This window comes from Oncorhynchus kisutch, linkage group LG12 (genome assembly GCF_002021735.2).
Source record: "Oncorhynchus kisutch isolate 150728-3 linkage group LG12, Okis_V2, whole genome shotgun sequence".
Classification (NCBI taxonomy): Eukaryota; Metazoa; Chordata; class Actinopteri; order Salmoniformes; family Salmonidae; genus Oncorhynchus; species Oncorhynchus kisutch.
In genome coordinates, this window is record NC_034185.2 from 43,260,126 (window position 1) to 43,280,052 (window position 19,927).

The 19,927-nt window shown below is 42.7% G+C and overlaps 1 protein-coding gene across 2 annotated transcripts; it reads left to right on the plus strand.

Moving 5' to 3' along the window:
* Positions 1-15,285, plus strand: LOC109901022 (perilipin-2). Of its 2 annotated transcripts, XM_020496998.2 has the most exons (7): positions 11,939-12,042; positions 12,279-12,474; positions 12,600-12,682; positions 12,790-13,042; positions 13,284-13,471; positions 14,252-14,317; positions 14,625-15,285. In XM_020496998.2, the coding sequence occupies exons 1-7, from the start codon at positions 11,956-11,958 to the stop codon at positions 15,018-15,020; spliced, it is 1,269 nt and encodes a 422-aa protein (XP_020352587.2). In that variant the 5' UTR covers positions 11,939-11,955; the 3' UTR covers positions 15,021-15,285. The 2 variants fall into 2 exon arrangements, with proteins under 2 accessions (XP_031693442.1, XP_020352587.2); XM_031837582.1 differs by adding an exon at positions 1-922 and having other exon boundaries at positions 11,708-13,042.
* Positions 15,286-19,927: the final 4,642 nt, after the last annotated feature.

Below are 19,927 nucleotides of genomic sequence, written 5' to 3' on the forward strand. Positions count from 1 at the left end.
TCCTGCATTGTCTTGGCTGTGTGCTTAGGGTCGTTGTCCTGTTGGAGGATGAACCTTCGCCCCAGTCTGAGGTCCTGAGGATCTTCCTGAGCTATTCAAGATACAACATTTGGCGACGAGGAAAAATCAGAAGAAGTTTTCGGTGAGACTACAGAGTTTTATGAGTTATGAATGGTGAAACTACCGTGAGTGAATATTAGCATGCTAGTTAGCTAGGAAAGGCTAAGCTAAGTAAGTGAGAGCTATCGACGTGGGGAAGCTAGCAAATACTTCACCCTCTCTTTGGCAGCAGTGACCAGATGACAGACAGGATGGCAGGCACAGGTAGGATCGGTGGCACCATCTGAAAACAAGACACAGTTGTGGGAAGAATATAGCGAAATTTTCAACCATTTTTTTGTTGCAAATGAGATCGCCGATGCGACACAGAAAAGGGCCATTCTACTGAGCTGTGTGGGTGTGCAAACCTCCATCTTGATGAGGAATTTACTGAGCCAGGCAAAGCCAGGAGATAAATTATTTGAGGACTTGGTGAGTCTACTGAAAACACATTTCAATCCTAAACCAAGTGAAATAGTACAAAGGTGAAAATTAAACTCAAGACATAGGAAACCAGAGGACTGTAACTATGGAGACACCCTCACAGTGATGCTACGTGACAGATTAGTATGTGGGGTAGATGATAAGATACAGCGGAGCCTTTTATCTGAGGAGTTTTTGACATTTGAAACAGCGCTAAGTAAAGCGCAGGCCATTGAAGCAGCCAAAAAGAACATGAAGGATTTGAACTGCCTGAGCAACCTCTACAGGAACTGTTAAAGAAACATGAGGAAGTGTTCAAGGATGAGTTGGGCACGTTGAAAGGATTCACAGCAAAGATACATGTATCAAGTGATGCCACACCCCGTTTCTTCAAACCAAGGTTAGTACCATTTGCAATGACAACTAAGAGAGGCTGAGTTAGCTCGTTGCCAGGACAACAAAATCATGGAACCAGACTGGGCAGCACCGTTAGTTCCAGTGTTATAACCAGACGGTACAGTGAGATTGTGTGGTGACTATAAAGTAACTGTAAACAGAGTGTCATCACTAGAACAGTACCACATTCCTAAAATGGAGGACATGTTCACGTCCTTAGCTGGAGGAGAAAAATTCAGCAAACTAGACATGAGTCATGCTTACCAGCAGATTGTGCTAGATGAAGATTCAAAGAAATATGTCACAGTGAACGCACAAGGGACTGTTCACCTATGCCAGGTTACCCTTCTGCATCAGCTCCAGTCCTGCTATCTTCCAGTGCACTATGGAGGAGATTCTACAGGGGATTGCGCAGTGTATCTCAATGATATTCTCCTAACAGGAAGAAATGATCAGGACCACATCTGAACACTGGACAGAGTGTTACAGTGACTGGAGGAGGCTGTTCTACGCTTGAAATGGAGTAAGTGCAGCTTCATGGAGAAGGAAGTGACATTTTTAGGACACAGCGTGGATGCTACTGGACAGCACAGCGTGGATGCTACTGGTATTGTCTCATCGCATGCCCGATGGGGGGGGCAATAGGGTTTGTATCATGCACTCTCACCGTTAGAGAAGAACTATTCACAACTTGATAAGGAGGGGTTACCTATCATATTCGGGTGCAGATGTTTCATAAGTATCTATATGGGAGAATGTTTGAAATCTGTACAGACCATAAGCCTCTTATCAGTCTGTTGAATGAAATGAAAGCAGTGCCACAGATGGTATCTCCTAGAATATTGACATGGGCAGTAACACTACGAGCATATGAGTATGTTATTACTTACAGAGCAGAGCAGGCAAGGACAATGGTAATGCAGATGCTCTCAGGCGCCTCCCTCTCCCAGAGTGTCCAAGCAGCCCACTGATGACCTCCCAGCAAATCCAGAGCTGGACAGAGAAAGATTCAGTCCTGTCGAGGGTCCGTGAGTACACACTGAGGAGGTGGCCAGATCACAATGTGGGACCAGAGTTTGCTCCATACTTACAGAGACAGAACGAGCTCAGTGTTCAGGACGGCTGTGTGCTGTGGGGAGCCCATATCATCGTTCCAGAGAGAGGACATACAGCAATGATAGAGCAACTACATCAGAGTCATCCCGGCATGACCAGAATGAAAGGCTTTGCCAGGAGCTACATGTGGTGGACTAATATGGACTTTGACATTGAAAGGATGGTAAAGTCATGCACCACATGTCAAGAGCAAAGGAAAGCACCTGCTAGTGCACCACTACATCCATGGGAGTGGCCCAGTATAAGCCCTGGAAGAGGCTACACATAGATTATGCATGTCCTTTCACGGGGAAGATGTTTTTGGTGATAGTAGACGCTCACTCAAAATGGCTGGATGTATATTCAGTGAGCTCAGCTACATCTGCTGCTACCGTGGACTGCCTCAGGAACAGTTTCAGTATTCATGGCATTCCAGAGATTATTGTTTCAGACAATGCTCAGTGTTTTCTTTGTGAGAACAGTAAGGAGCTCATGACAAAGAATGGAATCACACGTCACTTCGGCACCACACCATCCTGCATCGAATGGTTTGGCAGAGAGAGCCATTCAGACGTTCAAAGAGCTAATGAAAAAGAGTGCAGGCGACTCGTTGGAGACAAAACCGAGTAGAGCGTTGGTTAGCTATCTTGTCACACCACAGTCAACCACCAGACCTTCACCGGCTGAGATGATGATGGGGAGGAAGTTGAGGTGGACGTTAAGACTTTTTACACCCAGACCTAAAGAGTAAGGTGCAGGCTAAGCAAGCAGGGCAGAACATTTACCATGACAAACATGCAAAAGTTCACCGTTTTGTAGTTGGAGACTCAGTGTATACCAAGAACTTTGTGTATAGACCTAAATGGATACCAGGGCTGGTTCAAGAAATCACAGGGCCCGTGTCGTACACTGTGCAAGTGGTGATGGTAGAGGAGTACGTAGGTACGTTGATCAGCTGTTCAGCAGACAGGAAACAGATTATGCAGAGCCAGTGACAAGACAACAGAGACGAGGAAAGCAGACAGGAACAGGACTATGCAGAGCCAGTGACAGATAACAGAGACGAGGACAGCAGACAGGAACATGACTATGCAGAGCCAGTGACATGCAACCCAGAGCTCAGTCCAGCAGGCGAGGAGTTACCACAGGACACAGGTACTCCGCGGCCACCAATGGACAATGCACTTGTTAAGGAAACCAACAAAGGTTCACCCGGAGGGGAATTGCAATGCTCTCAAAGAGTTAGAAAACCTTTTAAACGGGGGAGATCCAACTCTTTAAAAAAATTATAGGCCAATCTCAAAGCTGTCACCCCTGGTGAAAATACTTGAACCCTTGTAAGTGAACAGCTAAAAGAGTTTTTATTTACTAACTCTATTTTATCAATGTACCAATCGGGCTTCAGGAAGAAACATAGCACAATTACAACAGCCACGAAGGATTTAAATGATATCACTGAAGCCATTGACAAAAAACAGCACTGTGTCTCACTTTTTCTTGATCTCTCTAAGGCTTTTGATACAGTTGATCATGCAATACTAAGGCAGAGATTGTCGAGTGTAGTTCTTTCGGAGCATGCAGTTGCATGGTTTGCTAACTATCTGTCTGATAGAACTCAGTGCACTCAATTTGATGGGCTTATGTCTGTTAAATTGTCTGTATTGAATGGTGTGCCCCAAGGCTCTGTACTTGGTCCTCTCTTATTCACTATTTATATAAATGATTTAGACACAAATGTCCAAAATGCACAACTTCATTTTTATGCTGATGATACTGTTATTTACTGTTGTGCCTCGTCTCTTACAAAATCTTTCCAGAACATGCAAACTGCTTTTTCAGCTACATTTATGCCTTTACTAGACTATGGGGATATTTTATATACGAATGCTTCCGCTCAGTGTTTGAGATCAATTGACACTCTTTACCATGTCACTTTGAGATTTATTTTAAACTGCAAAACCCTTACGCACCACTGCACTTTGTATACCATGGTTGCCTGGCCTTCTCTAGTCACTCGTAGGCTTAGTCACTGGTATTATTTTATTTACAAAGCCATTTTGGGTTTATTACCATTTTATTTGTGCATTTTTATTGTTCAGAAATGTGGTGGGTACTCTCTTCGTTCGCTTGACTTTATCCTGCTAACTGTTCCAAATGTCCGAACTGAATTTGGTAAAAGGGCTTTTATGTATTCTGCGCCATCGTCTTGTAACACCTTACAAAATACTTTTTATCTGGAAGAACTTGTCCCGATTGGTGATTTTTAAATCACTGATGAAGGATTTTGAGGCTGATTCCCTGACCTGTCAATGTTTTTAATTTGCTCTTTTATACTCTTGTGAATTCAATGGTTTTTACTAGATTACAGGCTGTTTTTCATGTTGTCTGTCTGTAAAAAAAAAAAATATGACTTGGTGCTGCCTATCTTGGCCAGGGCGCTCTTGAAAAAGAGATTTTAATCTCAATGAGCCCTTCCTGGTTAAATAAAGGCTAAATAAAATAATAATAAAAGTTCATTTTGGAGAGTTTGGAAAGTAAAGGAGATATTGTTTTTCTCATGTGCCCTTATCTCTTTGGCATCATTAAAGTGAAGACTTATTTTATCAAATCAATTCTCTGTCATTATTACATGATTAAAACTAATCATGTAAATGTAATTAACTAGGAAGTCGGGGCACCAAGGAAAATCTTCAGATTACAGTTGTAATTTTCCTAATATAACTTTTCAGATATTTTAATATCTGATCAATTAGTCTTCTAATTAATGAATTGTTCTTTACCTCACCTTAGTCTCAATCCAAACGTCGTAAATTGTTGGTTATCTGCAACGAACCCAGTCTTTGCTATGAATCATCCACACATCAATTGTCTTAATCATTTATTTACTAACTAACTAAATAATCACAGAAATGCATAACAAACAAACAAACAGTAGGTATGGTTACAAGGAAATGATAGGGAATGTTCCCTAGTGGCTAAACCGATATGGCAGCTTGGTGGACAAAAGGAGAAGTGGGTGTGGCTGAGAAGGCTGGGAAAGACTAAATACACTACACAGTTGATCATTATAATAATTGAAATGCTAATCCTTTGCACATGAACGCTCACTCATTCGGGAATAATTGCAATCAATATATATATTTACGCTCAGTGTGTCGTCATGATCTCTGTTGGAACCGTCCGTCTGTCCCTGGAGTCTTTGGTTAGGATGGATACTTCAGAGTAACATTCAGAAATGTTGTTATAGGATAGTTGTTTCGGCGGTTGTCGGTCAACGTCAACCTAAATTCTAGCTGCAGACGAGTATTGACTAATTTGCTGTTAAAAGGGTTGGAGGTCTTTTATTTAATCCTTTTTTTTAAAGCATTTTTTTATTCTCATTATTAGCCCTAGAGTACAGTATTGTCCCTGATCATTCTCCTGGGCTTTCGCGTTCGGCGTAACACAGGCATCTGATGATAGTGCTTGCGAATAGCGCTGTCTGTGACCATAATCCCCAAAACAGTAATTCAGTATTTTACAAAATAAACCTTCCAACCTTGATGGGCTATCAGCAGGACAATAGACTCTTACCGAGTCCACCAAATGCACTGTTTTCTAACCATATCTGGATGGATCCATAACTAATTACTATGGGAATAAATATCACTGAATAACAGAAACATTTGAATAAAGTAGGCTAATGAAGGCAACATATTGTTGCTTACTGAAACTACCGAAGTCATCCATTTGTTATAATAGGATTTGAAGCAATAGCCTACCCACGCGTGGTCAACTATTTCAGCAAACGTTTTGTGCTGCTCTGAGACAAGCATGGGGACTGGTCTTGGAGATTCAGTGAAAATAATTATTTCATTGATTTATCGTTTGGGTATTAGTTAGCCTACAATTGCAGTGTGGAAATGTTAGGATTATTTTGCTCTACAGTGCCATATTTTCCTAATATTAAAAAGAGTCAAATGCATTCCTGAATTCAATTGCTTTAGCTGACATGTTGAGGTTTATTCACTCTCTCCCTCTCTATCTCTCTCCCTTACTCTCTGTGCTGGCTGACACCTCGTCAGTAGCCCCAATGCTTTCATACCGATGCGCCTCCTACATGATCAGCCATACATACTGTACAAATACTGTACATGCGTTTGTCCCAGGAGAATCTAGAACAGCCCACTGTGTTTTACCATTGGATTTCATGAACTATGTCAAATGTAGATGACAGCCCGCAATGATTGAAACGGTTACACGTTGATAGTCACAGTCATATGTAAAACATATTTATGCAGCGTTTGGCGACGTGCATCTCCGACATCTACTAAAGATTAATTTGTCAACTGAATAATGAGGAAATTAGCAAATGAAGGTGCACTGCACCCAGACCTCTTACAGAAATGCCCTAAACTGTTTTTCTGGTCTGTCCTCTCTCGAGGTTATGGCAATATTGACTCCAGATGGTATCTAGATGCAGGGAAAATTTGACTGAGAACAGAGAACAACCTCCTCTAACCGGCTGAAGTAATGTAATGGCAACAATGGCATTCACTATGGCCCTGTTCTTCACCACTTCTACCTGAAACCTGAGTCCGAGCCAGCAACCTGTGTACAGCTTCCAGTTGAAGTTATCAACTGCCTTTTCTCTCAGGAGTGTGGCATGAGTCCTGAGACAGTACACGTGGAGTGACCATCACGTCCAAACGTTTCTAATGCTGCTGGTGCACTGGTCGGAAAATGGACTAGACAGAATGGACCGTAAAGGATGGTGGTGGCAGCTCAGGTGAGACGTTTGTCTGCGTGGGAAAATCGGATTATTCCCCAGATATTGAAATCGAAATATTATCGAGGGCCATCCACTTTGACAGGCATGAGTTACATGTGTGCCATAGGGAGGATTAACTGTAAAGCTATCTGAAGAAGAAAATGAAGAGACGCCAGAAGAATGAGTGCAGAGAGGGGGGTGGTTAACCATGCCAGTAATTGAAAGGGTTGCCCAAAATAGTTTATTTGTTGTATCAGGTTGACTTTTGGGGTCAGCACACTGGGAAATAAATAATAATTTAGTCAACAAATGCATTGAGATACCGATCTGTCATTAACATGCCACTTGCGACAGTGTAAGACAGGGAAAAAACAGGGGCCGTGCTGAGAAATGTTACTGCTGGAAATACAAGATAAATATACTGTATGTCAACGTTAGTAGCACATACTGTATATATATGTCCCCCTGTCTGCAAATGTACATTTTGCTCGTGCCAGTGTGTGTTAAGTTAAGAGTCTTAAATTATTTGAGTGACAGACTCAACGTGAAGTACTAGGGACTGTCATTCTAATTTTCGGGTTGGATAATTTATCAATAGTTGTAATTATGATTTTGGATAGGCGAGAAGGAGAGACAGAGGTTTGTCTCGAAACTGTGAGAGCACAAAGTGAGGGGACGGTGCACTGCTCATCCTGCATGTGATTTCTGAAACGTATTAAATATTTCAACGGCCTTGTTGTAGCCTGTAGATTAGTTACAATACCTTCTCAAATGCTACTACCGCCTCATCTAGAACATGGGGTTTGTACATGTGCACAGTTATAGTGCGGAAGTTTATTTTTCTAAAGCCATGTCACAGTAAGAAGTGACAGCGGCCTTGCATTTCCCTGGCATACAGTCCATTGCAGTGTGACACTTTGCCTACATGTAAAACGTTACATCATCGGACTCAAGTGAGTTGCCTTGCAGGCTAAAGCTTCCACCGACCTGGCAAATATGTCTCTGGGCATGATCATTGGACTCCTTGTCCTTCCAAGAAAAACTAACCGTGTTGTTGGCCATACACCCAGCATCTCTTGTAGAAAGGTGGCTGCCAGGAGTAGAAATGGGTACCTCGGTAGCAATTACCTGATCGACTCGTCACACTAATGTCTCTAAGGCCTGGTATTGAAAGTGTGTGGACGAGTGGACACATGAGATCTGCTGTCATAACTGTTATTCTGACACCAATTCAGAAATTCACAACTCTACTGCCGAGGTAATTGCCTAACGATGTCCTGAAAAGTGCATATATTTTCTGTAAAAGGGTCCTGTTTGAAGAGTATTACCTCCTCCAGACACCTTGAGCTAGCTGGAAGTTAGCCAAATGGCTACGCATGCATAATTGTGTGAAACCATATCGAAGCCAATCAAAAACCTTGGCTCCCCATTCCTCTTTTCTTCTTCTGTGGGTGTTTTGACAATTTGCAAACTAGGAGACAGGGTTTTCAAATGGCTTTACTGATTGACATAAATCCACTTTGCATAAGAGGAGATTACCATGACATCACATAGAATTTGACTCTGGTCATGACCCATGACTGCCGGTGTGGCGGTAATACTGTCACCGCAACAGCCCTAGAAGCCATGCTACTAGCATCATCCCATGATTATGCATTGCCATCTCGAGACATAACGTTTATTTATTTGTGTCCTACTTATATCAATATACTCTTAGCAACTTAACTTCTTTTCGATCAAATAAACCTCACAAACAAGCCATACATTTTTTGTTGACCAAATTAAACACTCTCTCATTGACTTTCATACAAAAACTCCTTGCCTGGTCGGCAAAACAACGAAAAATGCCATCTTCTGCATCTTCTTTAACAGCGGTTGACATCCAATATGTTGCATTGCCGCCCCCAACTGGACTTTCATATAAATTCATTATACTTTGATACATTGTTTTTTAAATAATAATAATAATTTTAAAATGTAACAAAAAAAGTATACAAAAAATCACCCAACTAACCCTACACTCATTAAAAACCCACTACCCCATCCCACTACTTTGACTCTATCTGCTCCTGTGGCCTCGGAGGATGGGACACCACCACTCAACACGTCTAAACACTTATCTGCAGCTGCCACCACAACATCTATTTTCTGTGATTTACACATTCCATTTCTGCGGTACAACCATTGCTATGAACGCTAAGAAGCCAACCTTACTGAAGCATATATCACTCGTTGGCCTATCTCTGTGGGATGGCACAGATATACTACTCACACTTTGACCCATCATCCTCTACTTTCTTCACTGACGACAACACCTTCTGCACTACTCTGACTCTAGCCACCTCCACCTGCCTCTGTCGCACCGGACACTCCCGAACCCCAGCAACATGGGCACCCCTACAGTTGACTCACAGAACTTTATCCACGGAAGCTACACAATCCTCTATCCCATGCCCTCCTGCACACTTCCCACATCTTGGAATCTCCATCCTATAAACTGCTGCGACATGACCATAAAGTTTCTCTTGAAACAGAGCAGTGGATTCAGCACAAAAGCTCTAACAGGATAAAAACGCTACCTACTGAAGGGAGACAAGTCCCAAGTTGGGACTCTCTTCCTCTCTGTCCTCTTGAAAATAAACCAGCAAATGGACCTCCCCCCATACAATTGTAGAATTTCAATTACATTCTCCTCGCATCCTCTCTCATCACCTCCTTCTCAAAACCCATTGGATGAGAAAGCCAGAGGTTCCACCCCTCTGACCTTCTCCTTCAATGGGTTTGAGAAGGAGGCGAGGAGAGCAGAGAAAGGACTTGAGAAGTAAACTCATCAACAAAAGAAACGTCCTCTAACTGTCAACTGCGTTTATTTTCAGCAAACTTAACATGTCTAAATATTTGTATGAACATAACAGATTCAACAACTGAGACATAAACTGAACAAGTTCCACAGACATGTGACTAACAAAAATGGAATAATGTGTCCCTGAACAAAGGGGGGTTCAAAATCAAAAATAACAGTCAGTATCTGATGTGGCCACCAGCTGCAATAAGTACTGCAGTGCATCTCCTCCTCATGGACTGCACCAGATTCGACAGTTCTTGCTGTGAGATGTTACCCCACTCTTCCACCAAGGCACCTGCAAGTTTCCTGACATTTCTGGGGGGAATAGCCCTAGCCCTCACCCTCCGATCCAACAGGTCCCAGATGTGCTCAATGAGATTGAGATCCAGGCTCTTTGTTGGCCATGGCAGAACACTGAATTTCCTGTCTTGCAGGAAATCACGCATGGATGCTGGAGGGTCATGTCAGGATGAGCCTGCAGGAAAGGTACCACATGAGGGAGGAGGATGTCTTCCCTGTAATGCACAGCTTTGAGATTGCCTGCAATGACAACATGCTCAGTCCGATGATGCTGTAACACACCGCCCCAGTCCATGACGGACCATCCCCCTCCAAATCGATCCCGCTCCAGAGTACAGGCCTCGGTGTAACGCTCATTCCTTCGATGATACACATGAATCCGACCATCACCCCTGGTGAGACAAAACCGCGACTCGTCAGTGAAGAGCACTTTTTTGCCAGTCCTGTCTAGTCCAGCAACGGTGGGTTTGTGCCCATAGGCGATGTTGTTGACGATGATGTCTGGTGAGGACCTGCCTTACAACAGGCCTACAGGCCCTCAGTCCAGCCTCTCTCAGCCTATTGCAGACAGTCTGAGCACTGATGGAGGGATTGTGTGTTCCTGGTGTAACTTGGGGTGTTGTTGTTGCCATTCTGTACCTGTCCCGCAGGTGTGATGTTCGGATGTACCGATCCTGTGCAGGTGTAGTTACACAGGGTCTGCCACTGCGAGGACGATCAGCTGTCTATCCTGTCTCCCTGTAGCGCTGTCTTAGACGTCTCACAGTACAGACATTGCGATTTATTGCCCTGGCCACATCTGCAGTCCTCATGCCTCCTTGCAGCATGCCTAAGGCACGTTCACACAGATGAGCAGGGACCCTGGGCATCTTTCTTTTGGTGTTTTTCAGAGTCAGTAGAAATTCCTCTTTAGTGTCCTAAGTTTTCATAACTGTGACCTTAATTGCCTACCATCTGTAAGCTGTTAGTGTCTTAACGATCGTTCCACAGGTGAATGTTCATTAATTGTTTATGGTTTTTTGAACAAGCATGGGAAAAAGTGTTTAAACCCTTTACAATGAAGATCTGTGAAGTTATTTGGATTTTTATGTAATTGAGATTCTCCCAATGAAATGTTGGCGATACACTAGGCAGGTTTCCAATGACATATGAGTTATTAGAACATGGCAAATATTTGTAAATTATTGTATTTTATCCATGCTGGCTTTTGCGGGCTACCTGAGACATTAAACAGTCAATTTATTAATGCCAATTTGCCTAAATGGGTAATGGAAACACTTCACCCACCACATTTTTATTTGACACTTTAGGTGTAACGTCATTTAGTCCAGCTGTTATTATCGACACAAGATAGTTAAAAAAAAGTTTGCATAGAAAATAGATGCAACAATTTCCTTTATTAGGGTGCATTTCAGAGGAGGATGGTGACAGGAGCTGTAGGAGGACAGACACATTGTAATGGGTGGAGTGGAATATATGGCACACATGGAGACACATGTCTCCATTACATTTATTCCATTCTAAACATTACAATGAGCCAATTCTCCTGTAGCTCCTCCCACCAGCCTCCTCTGAAATGCACCCTAGAAGGCAATTGTCGCAACTATTTTCTATGCCAACTTTATAAATGTCGACAATAAAATCACTGGACAAATTAATGGAAACGTAGATATTGTTGCAAGGTTGCCCCCAAACACCCATATTCGTATCACAGTCCCAATCCTCTATTGGCTGTCCTTTGTGACAAATATATTTTTATATTATTGTAAGAACTATTTCTGTTTATCATTATCACCCAGATTGTTTCAGATGTGAAGAATATAATGATGGAGGCCAAAGATGCTGTAGTCATTGCTGTCTACGGAGCAAAGAACTGCATGTATTACACCCTGACTGGCATGGTTGCGATGACAAAAGGAGCAAGTGGTGGGAGAGCCAACATTGTGTCCCTGGAACCTGCTGTCCAGCTGGTTAGTATGGGACTGAAAAATGCACTGAGCCTGTCAGTTATACTTTGAACCATCTCCTTTTCTCATGTAAATTTGAAATGAAATGTATTGTAAAATTATATACATTTAAATCACCTAATCTAATAGGGCCAAATATGATGCCTGGGAATCTTAACTCGAGTCAGGTTGGTTAAATTTACATTCTTGTCCCCAGCCACTAGGCCTAGACAGCACATGTTCCCTATGCTTTGTATTCCTACTACTCAACCATGTTCTAGCTATATTAATTGCTTGCTTAATGTTAGTGAGAGCACTGACGATTTAAAGTAGCCATACCCAGTGAAAGTGTTTTTTGCATTGGTCATAGGTATTTTTATTAGTCATGACTTGTGGTTACAATTTTTGGTTTGTTCCTTGACAGAATGTGGTCTTTCGTTTGGCTAACCTCCCCATAGTTAGTTCAGCGTGTGCACTCGTATCTGTCTTGTATTGTGACACCAAGCACAACCACCCCTACATCCGATCGTTGTGTAAAGTGGTGGAGATTAGTGTGACGACCTTATCCTCCGTAGCCTGTAACAGTGCCACCCCCATCATCATTAAGCTGGAGCCCCAAAGTAAGTACTTTGATGCTCTGTCACCTTTCAAGTTTTTCCACTTATGGAATCACTTTGGGCCAAACCAGGGCTTGAACTGTGACAATTCTCTCACCAAATCCAACCCCTATGCTGTGCTCCCACAGTTTCTGTTGTGAATGATCTTGCATGCAAAGGCCTGGATAAGCTTGAGAGTACTTTGCCAGTGCTTCAACAGCCTTCACAGCAGGTGAATTCAATCTTCAAATATGTCCCAATCCTCTATTGGCTGTCCTTTGTGACAAATATATTTTTATATTATTGTAAGAACTATTTCTGTTTATCATTATCACCCAGATTGTTTCAGATGTGAAGAATATAATGATGGAGGCCAAAGATGCTGTAGTCATTGCTGTCTACGGAGCAAAGAACTGCATGTATTACACCCTGACTGGCATGGTTGCGATGACAAAAGGAGCAAGTGGTGGGAGAGCCAACATTGTGTCCCTGGAACCTGCTGTCCAGCTGGTTAGTATGGGACTGAAAAATGCACTGAGCCTGTCAGAAACCCTGGTGGACCAAGCCCTTCCTCCGACCGATGAAGAGATGGGTGAGTGATGCTAATGCTGGGGTGTATGCATTAGTGGCACACCATAGCGAAATGTAGCGAAATATTTCGTAATGGAAATGAGGGGCTATTTACACCAGCATATCAAAGTGTACTCAACAATGTTTTGCATCTTAACTATGGTTTTCCAAGGCCTCTGGAAACTTATACTGACACAAATGAAAGGCAACTGAAAGCTGTGTTCTCTTCTAATCTCTCATCACACTTACTCTTCTGTCTTTAGAAGACGAGGTCAAGACTGTGAAGGGCTTTGACGTTGTTGCCGCCGCCAGGCCCAGCTCTCCTGTCCGACTGGTTTCCCTCACGGTCAAGCTGTGTAGACGAGCATACCACCAGGCAGAGGAGAAGATGCGCTTTGTCAAAGTCTGCTGTCAGAAATCCCTCAACTTGCTTCAGCACACCATGCACTTGGTAATAAGCCTGGTAGATGCTTAAACCAGTTTCTCTAGAAGTCCATTTGGGAGAGGGACCCACTGATAGGATTTGGTAGCCTAATAGTTTCAGGTCAGTTTGGGGTCCTGGTTTGATTTGGTTTGCTGGTATCAATGTTGTGAACAGTGCGTCCCATGGTGGCTGTGGGGTTATGGTATGAGCAGGCATAAGTTACAGAAAACGAACGCAATTTCGTTTTATTGATGGCAACTTGAATGCAGATACATGACGAGATCCCGAGGCCCACCGCCATCACCTCATGATACTGCACGGCCCCATGTCGCAAGGCTCTGTACACTTCCTGGAAGCTAAATGTCCCAGTTCTTCCATGGCCTGCATACTCACCAGACATGTCACCCATTGAGCATGTTTGGATGCTCTGGATCAACGTGTATGGCAGCATGCTCCAGTTCCCGCCAATATCCAGCAACTTCGCACAGCCATTGAAGTGGGGCAACATTCCACAGGCCACAAACTATTTGATCAACTCTGTGAAGGAGATGTTGTGCTGCATAAGGCTGGTGGTCACTAGATACTGACTGGTTTTCTGTTACACCCCCTACCTGTTTAAGATATCTGTGCCCAACAGATGCATATGTCATGGATTAGGGAATAATGAATTTATATCAATTGACTGACTACCTTTATATTAACTCTGTTATCTTTGAAATTGTGTTCAGTATAATCCATGTTCTTGGAATAGAAATGCTACTTTGAGTCCAATGTCCATTATGCTTCTGATGGAATTAATGTGTGCAGGACAATCTTGGCGCCTTGGTGGAATGGACTAGTAACGTTCAAGAGAAGGAAGACAAGGAGACCGAGGTATTATCAAATCTATTTACTAATGTACTGTTGGTGGAAGTGGGTCTTAAAAGCTGTTAAGATTATTACTGTTACAAGCTTGCTCTAGGGGTTCTCAAATTCTTTCCCTAGAAATTGGCTCATATTCAAGTGGCTAATTGAGAAATCCTTACTGAAAACATTTCAGTACCTGAATTAACATGTTAAATAAAACAGAATTGTGCTCAACCATGCTGTTGCTTTTCCCAGACCAAGCATTGGTTGTGTTTGCTTGCATGGTTCAGCAGAGTACCATATATAAAGCAGTACATAACCTCTGTTTCTCCAGCGGGTGGTTATCCACTGCCTGAATGTCTCTCCCAGTGTGAGTCACCAGCTGCAGAGAAACTGTCTGACCCTGGCCTGCAGCCTACAAAATCTCCCCCACTACCTCCAGCAGCAGGCTGTGTGTGTGCTGCTTTCTGCCTCACAGATCTTAAACAACTTTAGTTCCACTGACCCCCACCTGGGCATCAGACCTCAGGGCAAAGTGAGTGGTTCTCTGGATGCCATCCTGGACTACCTGGTCCACAACATGTCCCTCAATTGTCTGGTGGGGCCCTGGTGTCCTCAGATGCCCCCCATTACTCCAAGGGCCCAGACCAATGGTCAGAGGAAGAGGCCTGCCAAGAAAACAGGTGTTTTTGACCTTGGGTGTACTGTCACACCCTATGAACAATATTGATGTGGTTTGTGTTGGGAGTCGGTCATCTCAGATATGCGTAGGCTTCTGAAATGCAGTGGTCGGTTTTTATTAATATTGGCCTAACACAGCATGTCAATGCATTTGACTTGTGGGCATATAATGTTTAATGGACTTGGGTCAATAGACTGTTTGGGGTTTCTGTCACTGCCATACTGCAAATCGATGTGTGAATGGCCCTAGAATTTTGTATGCTTCATGCTGTGGAAAGAATCTGTTAAACCACAATAAATTACAATGCAAGTTACTTCCTTTGGCCTTGTCATTCATGGTTGGGTGATGTTCCTAAATGTTATATCAAGATTACATATAGCAACTAAATTAACAAAGAAATGCCCTGGTCTAGGTTGACAGCAAAGACATGACCCAATGTGAGTGCCCCAGTGTAATAGAGCACAATTTGTTTGCCTTTTTGTCATTGCTAAACCTGTTTTGCTTGACAATGGCAAAAGTGCAAAGATCTGGGAACAAATCTGTAGGTTTCTTGTGCATCTTAAGGAAAAAACAAAATAGGCCTTGATCAAGGTCATTTAGGAACTTTCCTCACCTGGTTGTAGAGGTCTTTATTGGCTACTAATTGAAAGGAAATTACAACCAGCAGACTCATGCCTTCCAATTCAGTTTTACACCCCTGCCTTAATGCCACAGTGGCCCTTCCAGTAAAGTATACTGTATTAAACCTTATACTGCTACCTGGGTAATATTCTGAGTCTTACTCGGCGCTCCCAGAATGTGAAGTGTTGATGGGGTACTGTGACTGTAAACATGAATTTGAGTTCACAACAGTTAACCATATGATCATCGGAGAGAAATGTGAAACTTCTGACAAGTTTGAGGATCTTCCTTGTCCAGATTAATTAGTGCCAGAGCTGGTCTGAGATGGAGACTGAATGTGGTACAGATGGGAAGAGTGATGGCTGAGACCCCAGTTGCGATAGTCTTACCGTCAATGAGATATCCGTTAAGTCATGATGGCAGGTTCTAATAAACTTACATATGGAATTGGTTTTAAGATGGTCATACCAAGGATCATTTAGCTTGTGATTTGAGTTTACGACCCCTTTAGGGATCAAAAACAATTATTTGATGAAACATTGAATTTGGCCTTGTGTGCAGGTGGTCACCCCTACAAATTTGGCTATTTCGCCTACACCCTTTTCTGACAGGTGTAAAATACACACATTGGCAGTAGAATGGCCTTTACTGAAGAGTTCAGTGACTTCCAATGTGCCACCTTTCCAACAAGTCAAATTTCTGCCCTGCTACAGCTGCCCCGGTCAACTTAAGTGCTCTTATTGTGAAGTGGAATGGTGTTTCCATGGCCGCATACAAGTCTAAGATAACCATGCGCAATGCCAAGCGTTGGCTGGAGTGGTGTAAAGCTTTCCTCCATTGGACTCTGGAGCAGTGGAAACACGTTCTCTGGAGTAATGAATCGCTCTTCATCTGGAAGTCTGACGGACGAATGGGCTTGGCGGATGCCAGGAGGATGGGGCTCTTTTTCATGGTTGGGCTAGGCCCCTTAGTTCCAGTTTAGGGAAATCTTACCGCTACAGCATTCACTGACATTCTAGACAATTCTGTGCTTCCAACTTTGTGGCAACAGTTTGGGGAAGGCCCTTTCCTGTTTCAGCATGAAAACAGCCCCTGTGCACAAAGCGAGGTCCATACAGCAATGGTTTGTCAAGATTGGTGTGGAAGAACTTGACTGGCCTGCAGAGAGCCCAGACCTCAACCCCATCGAACACATTTGGGATGAATTGGAATGCTGACTGCGAGCCAGTCCTAATTTCCCAACATCCGTGCCCAACTAATGGTCTTGTGGCTGAATGGAAGCAAGTCCCCGCAGCAATGTTGCAACATCTAGTGGAATGCCTTCCCAGAAGAGTGAAAGCTATTATAGCAGCAAAGGGAGGACCAACTCCATATCAATGCCCATGATTTTAGAATGAGATGTTAGATGAGCAGGTGTACACATACTCTTGGTCATGTAGTGTATTAGCCCATAGAAATTAATTGAACAACCGATTCATACATGGAAAAACAGAGAAATTAATCAAGAGATAAGAAAATGTAAACTACCGGTCAAAAGTTTTAGAACACCTACTCATTCAAAGGTTTTTATTTTGACTGTTTTCTACATTGTAGAATAATAGTGAAGAAATCGACTGAAATAACACACATGGAATCATGTAGTAACCAAAAAAGTGTTAAACAAATCTACATCTATTTTATATTAGAAATTCTTTCAAATAGCCTTTGACAGCTTTCCACACTCTTGGCATTCTCTCCAACCAGCTTAATCTGGAATGCTTTTCCATGGTCTTGAAAGAGTTCCCACATATGCTGAGCACTTGTTGGCTGCTTTTCCTTTACTCTGCGGTCCAACTCATCCCAAACCATCTCAATTTGGTTGGGGGGTTGTGGAGGCCAGGTCATTTGATGCAGCACGCCACTCTCCTCCTTGGTAAAATAGCCCTTACACAGCCTGGAGGTGAAAATGAAATGATAGTCCCACTAAGTCCAAACCAGATGGGATGGTGTGTCGCTGCAGAATGCTGTGGTAGCCATGCTGGTTAAGTATACTTTGAATTCTAAATAAATCACAGACTGCATCACCAGCAAAACCCCCCCACACCATAACACCACCTCCATGCTTTATGGTGGGAAATACACATGCGGGGATCATCCGTTCACCCACACTGCATCTCACAAAGACACGGCAGAACAAAAAATCTCAAATTTGGACTCCAGACCAAAGGACAAATTTCCACCGGTCTAATGTCCATTGCTTGTGTTTCTTGGCCCAAGCAGGTCTCTTATTGGTGTGCTTTTAGTAATGGTTTCTTTGCAGTAATTTGACCATGAAGGCCTGATTCACATGGTCTCTGAACAGTTGATGTTGAGATTTGTCTGTTACTTGAACTCTGTGAGGCATTTATTTGGGCTGCAATTTCAGAGGCTGGCAACTCTAAAGAACGTATCCTCTCCAGCACAGGTAACTCTGAGTCTTCCATTCCTGTGGTGGTCCTCATGAGAGCCAGTTTCATCATAGCGCTTGATGGTTTTGACTGACTTTCATGACAAAGTAATGATGGACTGTCGTTTCTCTATGCTTATTTGAGCTGTTCTTGCCATAATATGGACTTAGCCCTATTTGCTAAAAGACGTTCTTCTGTATACCCCCCTACCTTGTCACAACACAACTGATTGGATCAAATACATTAAGAAGGAAAGAAATTCCACAAATTAACTTTTAACAAGGCACACCTGCTAATGTAAATGCATTCCAGGTGACTACCTCATGAAGCTGGTTGAGAGAATGCCAAGAGTGTTCAAAGCTGTCATCCGGCAAAGGGTGGCTATTTGAAGAATCTCAAATATAAAATATGTTTAGATTTGTTTAACACTTAAATTCTTTAATACATGATCCCATATGTGTTATTTCAGTTCTGATGTCTTCACTATTATTCTACAATGTAGAAAATTGTCAAAATAAAGACAAATCCTTGAATGAATAGGAGTTCTAAAATGTTTGAATGGTAGAGTATATTTTTTTAACCTATATTTAACCACTTTTTTTGGGGCACTAAACTACTTCCATATACTTTTTTTAGTTTTTTACTAGTACCGGGCTACTTTCAGATGAGTTGTGAGGCTTGTGGGTGTCCTAGAGCAAAACACCCAATGTGTTCATGAGTCTCGCCTTTCCGTAGAGGTATGTGTGTAGCCTAAACCTTTGGACACTACAGACAGAAGTTGGCAGATTGACAGTACCATGCGGCTAGGCTGTGTGAGTTGTCTGGTCTACATGACGAGATAATTATGGATAAGAGCCAGAACATTTGTATTTGTCAAGCATCGGTCAGCATGTCACCAGGATGAGACCCTAAAATATTAATTGGAAATTAGCATCTAGCTCATCACTGTGCACTTTCACCACCCTGTGAAGTTCATAATTTATTTACTCTTTGGCCTAATAAACTGCATGGTTTCCCCAGTCATAGTGGGAGGATCACACCATATCATCGCTCCAAATTTACTTCGATATGATAGTCGTCTCCACCGCCATTTCCCGCATAATTATACCGAACAAAAATATAAATGCAACATGCAATAATTTCTATTTTACCGAGTTACCGTTCCTATAAGAATCAGTTAATTGAAATAAATTCATTAAGCCCTAATCTATGAATTTCACATGACTGGGCAAGGGCACAGCCATGCAAAATGAGTTTTTTCCCCACCCAAAGGGCTTTATTACAGACAAAAATACTCCTCAGTTTCATCAGCTGTCCGGGTGATTGGCCTCAGACGATCCCGCAGGTGAAGAAGCCAGATGTGGAGGTCCTGGGCTGGCATGGTTACACGTGGTCTGCGGTTGTGGGGCCGGTTGGATGTACTGTCCAATTCTCTAAAATGATGTTGGATGTGGCTTATGGTAGAGAAATGAACATTCAATTCTCTGGCAACAGCTCTGGGGGACAATCCTACAGTCAGCATGTCAATTACATGCTCCCTCAACTTTAGACATCTCTGGCGTTGTTGTTGCACATTTGAGTGGGCCCCAGGTGCACCTGTGTAATGCTTACTAACATGGATGTAAACAAATTTGTACACAACATTTGAGAGAAATAAGTTGTAACATTTCAGGGATCTTTTATTTCAGCTCATGAACCATGGGACCAACACTTTACATGTTATATTTTTGTTCAGTACCATAACAAACATCCCACCATGTTGAATGGACAAATGATCTGTCGGGAAATTATAAAATTACACCGAAACTTCCTGTTTCTATCACAGCTGTTGTGATAAAAAAAAAATACGATAAGACTTTATTCTCATAACTGTGGATGGAAATGTGGTCAGTTGATTTGGTGCTTCAG